At 40.0% G+C, this 13,751-nt stretch overlaps 2 protein-coding genes across 4 annotated transcripts in view; one reads left to right on the plus strand and one right to left on the minus strand.

The window, feature by feature from the left end:
- atad2b (ATPase family AAA domain containing 2B) overlaps nucleotides 1–10,475 on the plus strand; it is a 71,751-nt gene extending 61,276 nt beyond the window's left edge. For both annotated transcript variants that reach the window (XM_057352223.1, XM_057352224.1), the window contains exons 27-28: nucleotides 5,038–5,166; nucleotides 7,577–10,475. In XM_057352223.1, coding sequence (XP_057208206.1) covers nucleotides 5,038–5,166; nucleotides 7,577–7,618 — 171 coding nt within the window. In that variant the 3' untranslated portion in view covers nucleotides 7,619–10,475. The remainder of the gene's footprint in view (nucleotides 1–5,037; nucleotides 5,167–7,576) is intronic.
- A 380-nt stretch (nucleotides 10,476–10,855) lies between these two features.
- LOC130565488 (kelch-like protein 29) overlaps nucleotides 10,856–13,751 on the minus strand; it is a 197,584-nt gene continuing 194,688 nt past the window's right edge. For both annotated transcript variants that reach the window (XM_057352226.1, XM_057352227.1), the window contains 2 exons: nucleotides 11,690–11,834; nucleotides 10,856–11,596 (listed from right to left, as the gene is read on the minus strand). In XM_057352226.1, the coding sequence (XP_057208209.1) occupies nucleotides 11,413–11,596; nucleotides 11,690–11,834 (329 nt within the window). In that variant the 3' untranslated portion in view covers nucleotides 10,856–11,412. The remainder of the gene's footprint in view (nucleotides 11,597–11,689; nucleotides 11,835–13,751) is intronic.

Raw genomic sequence — 13,751 nt, forward strand, 5'->3', positions numbered from 1 at the left:
AAATTCGACAAAATTACACGACCCATTCATCAAATTGTTTATTTAATACAATTATTATACAATTAAATAGGAATATAAATTAAAAGGCAGACCGATCAACAAACGTCCGATGAAACAGTCTATATATTGAGACTATTCATATTCTCTGATTCTTATTAACATATAATGATAATAATAATAATTTATAAAAAATCTGTTATATTCAATTTGTTTAATTGTCACATGCCCAGTCAACTATTCTTAGATTGAGCAAACGATAGAGAAAGAGGTAGTAATATACAAAATAACAATTAACAAATATAATTTACAATTAAAAAATGACCAAAAAATGCAATCTAAATAGAATATATATGTATGGAATGTACATGCGTAGAAAAATAAATCAGAATTAAATGAGAAATGTGAATAAAAACAAGAAAAAAGATTAGAAAATGTAGACAGAATGTATAATATTTTTAGTACTGTAAATACATATCATGACAGTGTTTGTTATGCAATAAGAGTTGGATGAGAATTACACCAAAACTAAGAGTAAAACATCCAAAATCTTCTTAATTTTACATTTGTAAAATAAAATGGACACTCGCACAGCTCCAGCTGGCATTTTACATTACCGTCCGAATGTTTGTGAATGTCAGACTGTCTGTATAATTAATTCAGTTGAAATTTGATAATGAAATCTTTATATATTTATGTAGTTTCAGCTGTTTCTCTATCACAGAAGTCTGCTAATTGTAACCGCTTCTGCTTTCTCAGCAACACTGAATGTAAAAGTGTGAAAAGTAGAAAACACATGACAACCTGTACCACATACTTTGCTAAGGTTGAGCGCTGGACAAACAAACACTTTGCTCATAGCAAAACAGTCCGGATGTTTGGAAAATGTAAAAGTTACCTGTGTTTGTATAGTATGTGAGAAGACAAAGGAATAATGATGATGCTAATGAGACGTGGATGCCTTTGTTGATGCGTCCAGCCATCACTTAAGTTCTCAGAAATGGATGCGCAACCATCACAAAGCATTGAAATAAACACGTCACATCAGTTTGGTCGTATTCGTGCTTTCCTGCTGCTGTCAATGGAGATAACAGAAAACAAAGACTGATTCTAATTAGCCACCTTGTTTCAGAACAAGAGCTTAGACAGGTTGAAATTTAGACTGCACTTGACGTTGATCACACCTTCAGTCTGTATCTTAAACTTTTCCTCTTTTTCTCTTAGTAGCTACTGCAGCAGGACATTTTGGTGATGCACGTCACACATTTAGCCCAAAGGGCTCTTGGATCTTTGACAGTCGATATTATGTCGAATGTGTCGGTGCTGAACCGCCGGACTGACGAACCAACGAGCGAAAGCGTTTCTTATAAACGGCAGCGCGCAAACGCTTAACCACAGTGATGTTTTTAGTGTTTTGGTTTATATTTTACACAGGTGTGCACATTACGGTTGGTTTGGACATATGAGTGTTGTTGTCAGTCAGTATACATACCTTGTGTGTCAGATTTTTTTGCGTTGATCACAGCACGAGCTGCAAATTTTTAATGTTTCAAACTTTCTAAATGGTGTCTTAAGACCTGCTTTGGGTTATTTCACGCAGTTTTAACTCTTTTATTTAATGCCCATTTTAATTCTCAATTTCTCTGGCATTGGATTATGATCAGGGTGTATTTCTTTGCAAATCTTTTGAGCTGGAGTACACAAGAGATGCTATTAAAAAAAATTCTGTCTTTTTAGTGACATCAAATGCATGTCCACAGTCTCTTAAACGATTCAATTATTCCACAATTACTCTTGAGAACACACAGTATTGGTTTTATTAACACGTAGTGCTTTTGACAACGATGACACTCTTCAAGAAAGTGTTTATTCTTTTTATACATCTTTTGTTCAGTGTGAAGTTACTTCATGGACTTTTGTTATTTTTCGCTTCTTGTAAAAGTTTGAAAGCAACATATGGCAGTCTGCTTTGACATTTTCTCGCAGAACAACAGTTTTAGTTTTCACGCTTGGTTTTGCATATTGCAACTTACTGACCTTTTGTGTATGCGTGTGGGCCGGTGAAGCATCAATTTGCAAAGCAATTACTGACATTTTTGCACTCCCTTAAACCAGATGTATCTGGCTGCGGGTATTACATAGAGAAAATGTTGACCCTTTGCATCCTAGCACACATGGGGTCTGACACATTGAGTCATGGTTCTTGTGTGAAATGCTCAAGTTCAAATCCAGCTGTTATGATTTTCTTGGACGATATTACATATTAAGAATCAAGATTATGTAAACTTTATAGTTAGTATTCTGTCTGTAAACAGCTTCTGGATGATGTCATAATCTCATAATACCCAAATTACGGCGATTAATCATCAGTCACTAATAACAGCTGCAAGTCATAATCTTTGATTATGTTGAGCTGGAGGTTGTTTTTATTTACGTCGCATCTCTCCAGCATTCTTAAATTTACCTTCATTGTCCTCCAGCGGTTCTTAACAAAGACTTTGGGATGTTTTGATTCATCTCCGGGGCTGTCATCAGGTGTCCTCAGGGGATGAGTTTTCTCATTAAACGTCTCCCTAAAACCAAACACGAGGCATCAATTACAGCCGTCCATCGGTAATCTGCACACGCTGCCGTGGGTCTGAATGCTCTTTGTTCTACCCGACTCGAACCTTATCAGTCGCCAGCACTGTTTATGTTGACTCGCACCCGCACAAACCAAAACGCAGGTGGAGTAATAAGTAACATGTCATGAAATGAATGGACGTCCGAGGTCTTTAAAGAGTAAATAACTGCATTCTAATGCTGTGAATCAAACGGAAGGTAATTATGATTTGCTTTAATTAGCTGTCGCTGTGATCTTAATTGCTTTTGAAGATGGCTGACCTCCTCTTCCCGCGTGGACGTGTCGGGGGGCTCAATGTTGTCACTGTGGTTTGTTTGTAGGTGTGCGTCTGGTCAGAATATTTCCTGGAGGTTAAAGTTCATCATTTATTTGCCTTTTCTGAAATGGCATTAAAGGCGTTCGGGTGACACTTTAGAATAAGGTTGAATTGGTTAACAATGAGTTAATGCATTAGCTAACATGAACTAACAATGAACAGTACTTCTACAGCATTTATAATCTTAGTTCATGTTCATTTTAGCATTTACTAATACATTTTTCAATTCAAACGTTGTAATTGAACATAGTCAATGCACCATAAACATTAATGATTGTATTGAAATGACTAACATTAACAAAGATTAATAAATGATGAAAAAGTATTTTGTGTTATTGTTAGCTTTTGTTACTTAATGCATTAACTTATGTTAACGAATGCAACCTTATTGTAAAATGTTACTTGCCAAAAAGCTGTAAAAATATAAGAGATATGTTTCCACATTATTGTAAGACACATATGCATGCATATAAATTAAAATGAATAAATGTTTTTTACAAAATGAACACAACAAAAACGATCACTTTTTGCACAAATAAATGCGCGGGTTACTTTATCTACTTTACTCTTTATGTGGGTTAAGTCTTCAAACTGATATTTCTATTACCTTCTAAATCATTATTACAGACCATTTTGCAAAAATGTAAACAAAAGCACTTCCTGTTTCTTTTGTTTATTAAACTACACAAACATTAAAACATAATTCAAAGAAAACATTTTTGATAAAACTAAAAATCGTTTAGACTTAATGAAATATGTGAAAATGAAGTAAAAACAAAAAAACTGAAACAGGAAGTGCTTGTAGAATGTTCCGTTTGCTTATTATTGCAAACTGGGGTAAAGTAAGAAAACTGAATTATTTGATGTAATTGCGTGATAACTTTTTTTTATTTTGAAAAGAATAATGATCATTGACCTTTCATTATATCACGCTAAACAGTGTTGTTTCATATTTCTGTTTCTTTGGGATAATATGTCATCTTGTAAATAATGATTATTATTATCCCTGCCTAAAGCGTTCTGTTTTTTGATATCGGTCACAAAGTAGTCTCAGCAAAATTAGACTTAAACAGCTTCACACAAATGTGAACGTATCACTACTGATACAATCTCCTCGCTAATCAAAAACATTTACTCAGAAACTTTATTGACTTCCAATAACATTGCCGTATTAAAGAATGGTCTTACTCGTTCTATAACACCATGTACTGTATTATTTTCAACCTTCTTCTTGCTTTTTGTTTGCGTCGTTTTTCTTCCTGTAAAGCTGCTTTGAAACGATGCAACATTGTAAAAAGCACTATATAAATCGAATCTTGACATTGCTGATAAACATCAGTTTGACCAGATCATTGTATATGAGCAAACGCCACATCTGAAAAGCATTCACAACGTATGCAAACGATGCGTTTAGTCCATAGACGTCATTGTAAATGTACACACCTGAGATGTCTGGACACAATTTCAAGTTGAATATTTGGTGGAGAACTGATGGAAATGTGTAGATTGTGGTTCTATTTATAGCATGGTTTGGATTGCTTGACCTGTCGCCTGAATGAGCTGGATTTGGCACCTGTGAAGTCGCCTCCACACCTGCCGCCGCACCGCATTAGCTGTCAGATCTTATCTCCATCTCGCCATGTGTGTAGCTGTGTCTCTAGAAACTAAACAATGTCATTAAACTTCAAATGAAGCCTCTTCACCATTGTTCCGAACACCACAATCATCTTCCAGCAGAGCCACAAAACACTGGCGGCTGAAATGTTATTTGCTAGCAGGTGCTGGTCAGAAACCAATTAAAACGAGAGACTTTCTGTTGTAACCCTTACAGAAAAACCTAATGCTTGTGGGTTTAATGTTCAAGTCATTAGCTTTCCTCCGAATGCTCTTTAACAAAAATAGGTCATTAAAGTCTAGGAGTCTTATCTTTCCTGCCATTAACAAATGAAACGCTAATAGCCATCTACTCTAAGAGCATTAGGACGGCATTGGCAAATCTGGCAACATGGGCTAGAAACATCCAGAAGATCATCACACTGTGTTTACATTCGGCTGTACCTGTGTGTGCAGAATAAACTGAACCCAATGTCTGTGTTTTTAGGAGCTGCTGGAGCTGGTGGTTTCCATAAGTGCTGGTTTCAGTGTGGATCAACTGGAGAGACTTTATTCTGTGCTCAGTCAGTGTATTTACCAGCACCGCAGAGACTACGACAAGAGCCGCCTGATCGAGGTCCAGTGATCACACACACACACACACACACAGATCAATATCATGTGCAGTGACATTACGTGTTAGAAATGAGGTTTGTTCATCTCACTTTCTGTGAAGTTTGTGTTGTGTCTGAGACTATAAAAACTCTTTCAAACCACCGAATATCGAGTTAAAAGTTTAAAAAGAAAATGTTGTTTTGTTTATGTTGGATTCATGTCTGTCTGTCTGTCTGTCTGTCTGTCTGTCTATATGTATGTCTGTATGTCTGTCTGTCTGACTGTCTGTATGTATGTCTGTCTGTCTGTCTATGTATCTGTCTGTTTGTCTGTCTATGTATCTGTCTGTCTGACTGTCTGTCTATGTGTCTGTCTGTCTGACTGTCTGTATGTATGTCTGTCTATGTATCTGTCTGTCTGTCTGTCTATGTATCTGTCTGTCTGTCTGTCTATGTATCTGTCTGTCTGTCTGTCTATGTATGTATCTGTCTGTCTGTCTGTCTGACTGTCTGTATGTATGTCTGTCTGTTTGTCTGTCTGACTGTCTGTATGTATGTCTGTCTGTCTGTCTGTCTGACTGTCTGTATGTATGTCTGTCTGTCTGTATGTATGTCTGTCTATGTATCTGTCTGTCTGTCTGTATGTCTGACTGTCTGTATGTCTGTCTGTATGTCTGACTGTCTGTATGTCTGTCTGTCTGTCTATGTATCTGTCTGTCTGACTGTCTGTCTGTCTGTCTGTCTGTCTGTCTGTCTGACTGTCTGTATGTATGTCTGTCTGTCTGTATGTATGTCTGTCTATGTATCTGTCTGTCTGTCTGTATGTCTGACTGTCTGTATGTCTGTCTGTATGTCTGACTGTCTGTATGTCTGTCTGTCTGTCTATGTATCTGTCTGTCTGACTGTCTGTCTGTCTGTCTGTCTGTCTATGTATCTGTCTGTCTGTCTATGTATCTGTCTGTCTGTCTGTCTGTCTATGTATATATCTGTTTATCTCTATGTATCTGTCCATCCGTCTGTCTAACATCTTTCTTTCTTTGCCAAATTTGGAATTTGTTTGTTTAATTGTTTGCACTGGAATTTATTACTGTCTGTCTGTATACCTGTCTGCATGTCTGTCTGACTACCTGTCTGTCTGTCTGACTACATGTCTGCGTGTCTGTCTACCTGTCTGTCTGTCTGTCTGACTACCTGTCTGTCTGCGTGTTTGTCTGTCTGACTACCTCTCTGTCTGTCTGTCTGTCTGTCTACCTGTCTGTTTGTCTGTCTGTCTGTACAGTATTTACTCATGTTTTGCAGTCATGAGTGTTGGGCAGTATAACAGTGAATTACAAATATCATTATAATAATATTAACCGGCTTGTACATGTGTGCTCACTAATCACTTTGTAATGTCGCACGTGTGACGGCAGCTCAGAAGAGAGATGGATATATAGAGAGAGAGTGCAGGAGCGCTCAACAGCTGCCGTGCGTTTAAATTACGCCGCAGCACCGACGGCGGAGAGCTGCCGCGGCCCTCCAGGGAAATTATGCGCGCTGTTCTCAAATACAATAGTAATGGTAGCTGCCCAGCAGAAACGGATTAGAATTGCTCCAAGGAATTGATGGCCGGCGTGACTGAAAGCTAATTTGCATGTTGTGTACCAATTCGTCTTCCAGAGAGCCCTAATGGAGCCGTATTTATTAATTCCAGGATGATTCAAAATCAGCACCATCTGGAAAGCCCGTGTATGTTTGGATTGTAATCTCTTTCTTCTGCTTTCCGTCGGAGAGTTGGATACTTTGCAGTCAGTGACCTGAAGCTGAGATCCACAAAGAAAAACAGAAGTTAAACATTCGTTTATTAACTGTTCCCTTGTTGTCCCGGGTATCTTAGAAAGTCTGAGAGGTGAATTGTGGGTAATTCTTTTGATCAAAGAAAAGATGTTCGATCAAGTGAGTTGCGCAATGCAGATAAAAAGCAGGTGAAGTTGTGTCCAAACTAGACAAGATAACTTTTTTGGTTTTTTAGTGTCCACTCCACACAGCCTTTATACAACAGTTTATCGTTATGACATTCGTCCTCTTTTACGTTAAATGACTCGGGCACTACTTATTTCTGCGTGCAGAATATTCTGCCGCCCTGAGAGGTCACTTTTATTGTATTTCACTTCTTTCTCTCTCGCCCGTCTTGTGATGTTTTGAAATAGTTGTGATATAGCATTACATTTAGTCATTCTGTGCATTTGAGGAAGGCTTTTATCAGTGACATCCAGTGTATTCAAGCTATGCATTTCATTTGTAAGTGCCTTCGTGGGATTCAAACCCCTGACCTTGATATCTCCAACAATGCCGAATGTGAAATATTCATGATATTATAGATGGTGGAAAAAATACATTCTGAGTCGAGTTTTAGTTTCTGTCGCATTCGCTCATGTTTTGTGTCTTTTACAGGCGATGGAGAGGCAGGTTCAGCATTTCGAAACATTCCTGTGATGAAAAGAGGGCTTTCAGAGAGAAACCCGATCGAGTATTTTGATACACGAGGGAGAGACGAGCCCTTAATGCAGCGGGGGTCCGGACGTCTCCGTCAACGGTGGGAAAAAAGGTGCAGACAATTGAAACAAAGGCGATTTTGGTGCTTATCTTCTCAGGTACCTGGACAGAACCAGTCTACAGAACCAAACACAAAAACCCCAGTCGGTTTTGTTATCTTTTTCTTTTCCTTTTTTTGTAAACTCTCATACACATGCCATCGCTGATGATCGTTCTTGGTGCTATTGGGTGCTATTGTTTTTTCGTCTGCTGCTCCTTGTTCTCATAAACGAGCAAAGAAAAACACAAACAGTAGAAAATAAAAGATTGTGTGATGTCACGGTGCAACCTCAGCCTCTGTTCACTGGAAGCAAACACACACACACAGTGACACGGATTCTCACCAGCAGGGGCGAAACGGTATAAGGATGGTGTGACACGAACAAGACGTCGAGTGGAAACAAACTAAAGCCAATCACATTCTCCCCTCAGCTGTGATGTCACAACGTGTCAGCATTGGGATTATCAACACTTTGTACCCACAATGATAAACAAAGAAAAAACAAAACAAACACAATTTTGTAAGGGTGTTTAAAAGTGACGTGATCCTGCAGGATTTTATTGTTTTTTTTACTGGATGTTCATTGTACGATTCTGAGGTCTCTGTATTGTAAACCAACGTTTGATGTTCTCCTGTTAAGACTCAAAAACTGTCAGATTATTACTTTGGTTGTATAAAATAGATCTTTAGGAGAAACAAATGAGTTTGCAAATATTAGATCCCCTTTAGAAATGGTTCGAGTTTTTTTTGTTCGATTTTCTGGTATAAACTGGATTTGAAACTAGATATCTACAGATTGCACTGCCTAGCATGTGCCTTAACCTTTCAAAACGATTCTTATAGACTGAAGAACATCTCCGCTTTTGTCACAAAAAAAACCCCTCTTCTGCAGCTTTCTCACATATATAGAGCTGTTTGTTTTACGGTAAAAAATATACATGTGGCATGTTTGTGTTCAGTCACTCACCTGTTCTTCATGGTTTGCGTGGGACAAACTCCAAACTTGTTTTAGCCAGGAATTCATCTTTTTAAAAGCACAACAGCTTTGGAGTAGTGTTTAATGTGAGTGGCAGTCTAGGCGGTGCTGGGGTTTTTGAGCGTAAAGCATTACTGTTTCTTATAAATATCCTTTTGTTTGCCCTTAACGTGTTTGCATTGTGCTCACGTTAAAACCATTTGCATTAATAACACGATTTTAGTTGTAGAGTACCTTTAACAATGCTCCCCTTTACTGTCTTTGATTCATCGCTCTCATCGCTTTGTAAAGAACGTTGATCCAAGTTCAAGATCATCTTTGACCTTGTCTTGGATTCGGTGCTATAAATGAAAACACTTTTGAAGACATATGCAAAAGACACAGAAGACGTGAGTTAGCGCTGGACTACAGCAGTGCATTTGAGAGACAGAACCACGGCTACCTCAGCAGACAGTTTTCATGCAGAGAGAGAGAGAGAGAGAGAGAGAGTGATGGGCTGTTTACTGATCACCTTTCTAATATCTCTACACCCTTGAGAAGTTCAGGCTAAGGTACTAGATCACCACGCATCGTAATCCACCGGGTTTGTTTTTTATTTTGTTTTTGACTTGTACTGCATTTGAGCCGAGAAAAGAAATGGCATTGTGATATTGGTGACATGTTATATACTGTATATTTCACTATTTTACATTTGCATCCTATGATTTGCTCTCGATTTGAGTATTTTCCGGTCGTGTTTGTGATTTTTTTTGTTGCTTTTGATTTCTTGCCGTCAGTTCATCACACATTCGTTTTTTTTCTCACAAGTCGTCTTGTTTCATTCTGTAGCCATTTAATATTTATTAAATTATTAAACGACGTCTTTAAAAAGTTCAGCGTGTTCTAAACTCATGCGAGTTCAACGGACTAATTGGAAAATGGATCCACAGATTTTAAAAGTGAGATTTGTGTAGCAGGTTGTTTGTAGCGGGCGTTCAGAAGCGGGGCGTTTCTCAGGTCTCTGCTACAGTAGTGATCTTATTTATTCCGTGATGATGGTGGTTACGATTCATTTTCATTGAGTATTATCATAAAGGGCTGTGGAGTTGACATGCCTGATGTAATGTTGGAGAACATGTTTTTCACCCGAGACGAAACGGGAAGCATTTGTGAGATTCATTCTCAATTTCTCATTAGTGTTCACTCAAAAGTACCCTGTTCTTCACTTGCTCGCTTTTTGGAATTAAAATGAAATGTGTGTTTTTCAATGCCATGATATTGGTCTGAATTCAAACCGTGAGAACAAATTTTGTGCTCTTTAGCATGATAGCATTAATACATTTTTAGAGCATAACACTTAAATTCTGTATTGGAACGTTGTGGGCATTAAAGGTTTATGTTGGTTTAAATTTGTTTAGTTGAGCTTAGTGTTTTGTTGTAAAAGTCTATAGAAGAGAAGCATTTGCTTTAGAAACGAGACCCATAAAACCCACGTTTCAGTGTAAATACTGGATGAATTGCATTACATTTTGGAAAAGGGGTTGCAAATAATGATTTTCAGTATTTTTAGTTAATAATTCTATGTAATTGGTAGCTTTATACCTTTATTGATTTACCAGGTTGAGGGTTGTTTTTTTTTACCGGAATTTGTATCCCTTTTATTTTACTATTAGGCAGCAAATGAAACCCACATCTTGTTCTGTCCTTCGCTGCCGTCCTTTTGTGAAAGTCCTGTTGGAAATGATATATTTACTGTAATTTCTGAAATAAACTGCTGTGATATACTTGAATAAAAGGTGCAAACTGAACTTTCTCATGCGTTTTAAATTCAAACCCAGTCTTGTTTTTGGTTACACGTTCATGAATCAAGTTGACATCTGAAAGGACACGAACTTGGTAATATGTAGTATTGCTTTGGAGCGGAAAAAATAAGCGCAGGTTCATTTGTCTCCTTGTTTACACCGAGCCTCAGCATTGAGATTCAACATTTATTTCAAAACGGGGGAAAAAAAGGACAAAATAAATGTGTGCTGATGTTGATCTTGCATTATGTTTACGTGCACCATTTGCAAAAGGAAAACAAGTCAGATGTTTCTTTAGAACCGTGGCTATGTATTTCAGTATTAATAACATGTAAAGTGTTCCGGTAGGGTACAGATTTACAGACATCGGCCAATCCGTCGACATTTTCTAGAAAGGTTTATACACAATTTTCATCCGTTTGTAAAATATACATATCTTCCCTATATTACAGTGTGGCTCCATCTGCATTCTGCCATGGCTGCAGGTCTGTGGATTTCAATAAAATGCGAAGATAAAAACCACAAAGAAAGTTGGAATGATTTACAGAGGGGGAAAGATGAACCGATCACAGGTTCTGGTGTTTTGTGCTTTGGAGTTCAGGGCGGGTCTTCGGTCGATCCCGTGACACTTGCTGGCGGCTACATGATCGACGTCGACAACATCCTTCCTTCAGCCGGTTGTAAAAACAGCACTTCAAGACACGACTGAGCTTTCTCATTGTATTCATGACTATCAACTAAAAATGAAATGCAGATTCTTTTATTTCATAGGACATTTTGAAAAACTGGATTTGGCCGACTCAGAATAGGAGCTATTCTACAGATCCCTAAATCTCGACTGCCAGGGGTTCGACCGTGACCCACCCAGGTTGGCTGGCTGGAGCTCGGTTGGTTGGCTTGTTGGGCCAGTTTGTTCCCTTTAAGAAGCCCAAAATCATCAGCCGCTCTGAATGTACTTCTTTATAACCACACACCCGTGTCTAAACAGCGGGCACGGCAGGTTCTGTAACAGCGTCCACGTGTTACTGCAGGGGTCAAAGATCTCCATGTTGCTCAGCGCCGGTCCCTCGCTGCTCACGATCCCCCCGGTAGCACAGATCTTCCCGTCCAGAATAGCCGCGCTGGGGGAGAAACACAAACAGAGCGTTTTCCTTTCGTTTGTAATGCGGAACGGCGATTATTGCATTGCGTAGCATTGTGTTCATTAGACCAACCTGCAGAACTGCCTGGAGTGATTCATGTTGGGGCCAGCTTTGATGTTGCCCTTGTCTGGGTCGTAGATAGTGGTGGCCCGGGCGTAGGCTCCTCCCAGGATGAAGATAAAACCGTTGAGGCTCACAGCGGGAGCGTACTTGTTATCTAAATAACCCCGAAAGAAGAAAAAGAACGACAGACACAAGTTACCTCTCTCACGTACGTTCAGGCCCCAGACGTATTTTCTGGGGAATAATGGCGTTATTTTGCTTTCCGTTGGTGTCAAGGGCCTGCTTAAGCCCCGCCCACCCCGAGATTATAGTGATCTTTCACTGAAAATAGAGGATAATAAATGAGCTCTTCTTCTTCTCTTCTCTTGTTACTATACGACGGGTTGTGCGCCGTGGATTCATTCTGCAGGTCTTCCCTCAACACACTCCATTTTCCCCACATACCCTTTATGTTGTACGTTATTAAGCAGAGAATGACAAATAATGGCGGCTCTTCTAACAAATACACTCTAATGATTCCATTCAGAGGAAATTACCTCCGTAATACACGGACACCCTTCGCAACGTGACAGGTTTTACTCACTCTACCCGTCGTCTTCAAAGGAGTAAATGGAGGAGAAACCGAGGTGATCGCGGCCTTTCATGAGCACGCGCATGACTGACAGCCTGACGTATGGTCGCCGGACGAGAGGCTCTCTCAGCCAGAGAAATCCTATCCCGATTACAGCTGGGCCAATTTATAACACCTATGAATAATTCACGCGAGGTTCGAGGTTTTGTTTTGCTGTGTTGCGCCTCGGCCGACGCGTCTCGCTTGAGAAGCAGATCTGTAAAACAGCCGCTGGATTTAACGGTTGAAAAGGATGCGCGGCAGTCAGGTGATTCTCATTAAAACGCCCGCGAGTGAGCGACAGTCCGGATTTTTATATCACCCCAAACGGCGTCAGTCACAGCGAGCGACGTCGAGTTGATCGTTGGCATAACCCAGGGGGAGCGTCTTTTTCTGTAACGGGCACAATTTCCTGTCAAATCTGGCTGCGACGTCCCCCCCCCCGAACGCATGTTTTCTTTATTGCCTTCAATGAAAATGACGGCGTTTGTGTGGATTCGCTCCATTCAACATCCCTGTGCGCTCCGTCAACGTCATCAACATTCCGAACCAGCAAGATCCGGTGTAATGCCGAGAAATGCACCCCTGCCAAATTATGCACCCACCCTCCCCACAATGGTTAGGGTGAGGATTAGGTGTTAGGGGATAGATTAGGATTAGGTGTGGGGAGGGGTTAGAATTAGCCAATCGGACATCGTGTTATTGAAGGAGGTGCAGAATCTGGCAGGGGTGCATTTCTCGGCACACCGGTCCTAAAAAGCCAAACCTCGTTCTACGCGAGCAAAACCAGCGTTTATCGGTTTGTTGTCTTATTTTCCAAACCAACACAGATGCTATCAGCAGAAGCCACTGTTTGGCTTGGCCCGCGTTCTGCCTGCCCCCGCTACACGAGGGGCTCAAATCACGCCCGAGCCGGATCTGCCGCTTTGATGCTGAATTTTTGCCCCCGGCAAGACTCGAAGTTTCTATCAAACGGGGGACCCACCTGCCACAATGGAAACATAAGAGAATTCGGGTTTTTTGAACGCAAAAACAACAGTTCGTGCCACCAATTTGCAAAAGATGTCTCGCTCAATTTTCCCATCCCGCAGACGGGTGAGGTGACGTACGACGGGAGAAAGCTATTAAAAAAATGAGCGGGTTGAAAATGAGGTGAGGACATTGGAAATAACCTTCGATCCTCAATGAACGAGTGGAGGAGTTGTAAGCTCAACTCAAAGTGCTAAAAGAAGCGCTGGATAAAAACAAGCTGTTGTTGGTACGTTAGCTGCCAGGTAGCTCGAGACGGCCTGCGGATGATTCACAGTCTGACTGAAGGAGTCCGGTGTTAAGGGTTAGCTGAGTGTTGGGTAATAACTCATCTGAGGTTCTCTGAATGTGCCTGTAACTCTAGAGAAGACCGGCAATCATGTGTCCTTTCTACAAGTAATTGTTCGCCATCTTTTCTTTGGCGTATATGTG

Source organism: Triplophysa rosa, linkage group LG15, assembly GCF_024868665.1.
Source record: "Triplophysa rosa linkage group LG15, Trosa_1v2, whole genome shotgun sequence".
NCBI lineage: Eukaryota > Metazoa > Chordata > Actinopteri > Cypriniformes > Nemacheilidae > Triplophysa > Triplophysa rosa.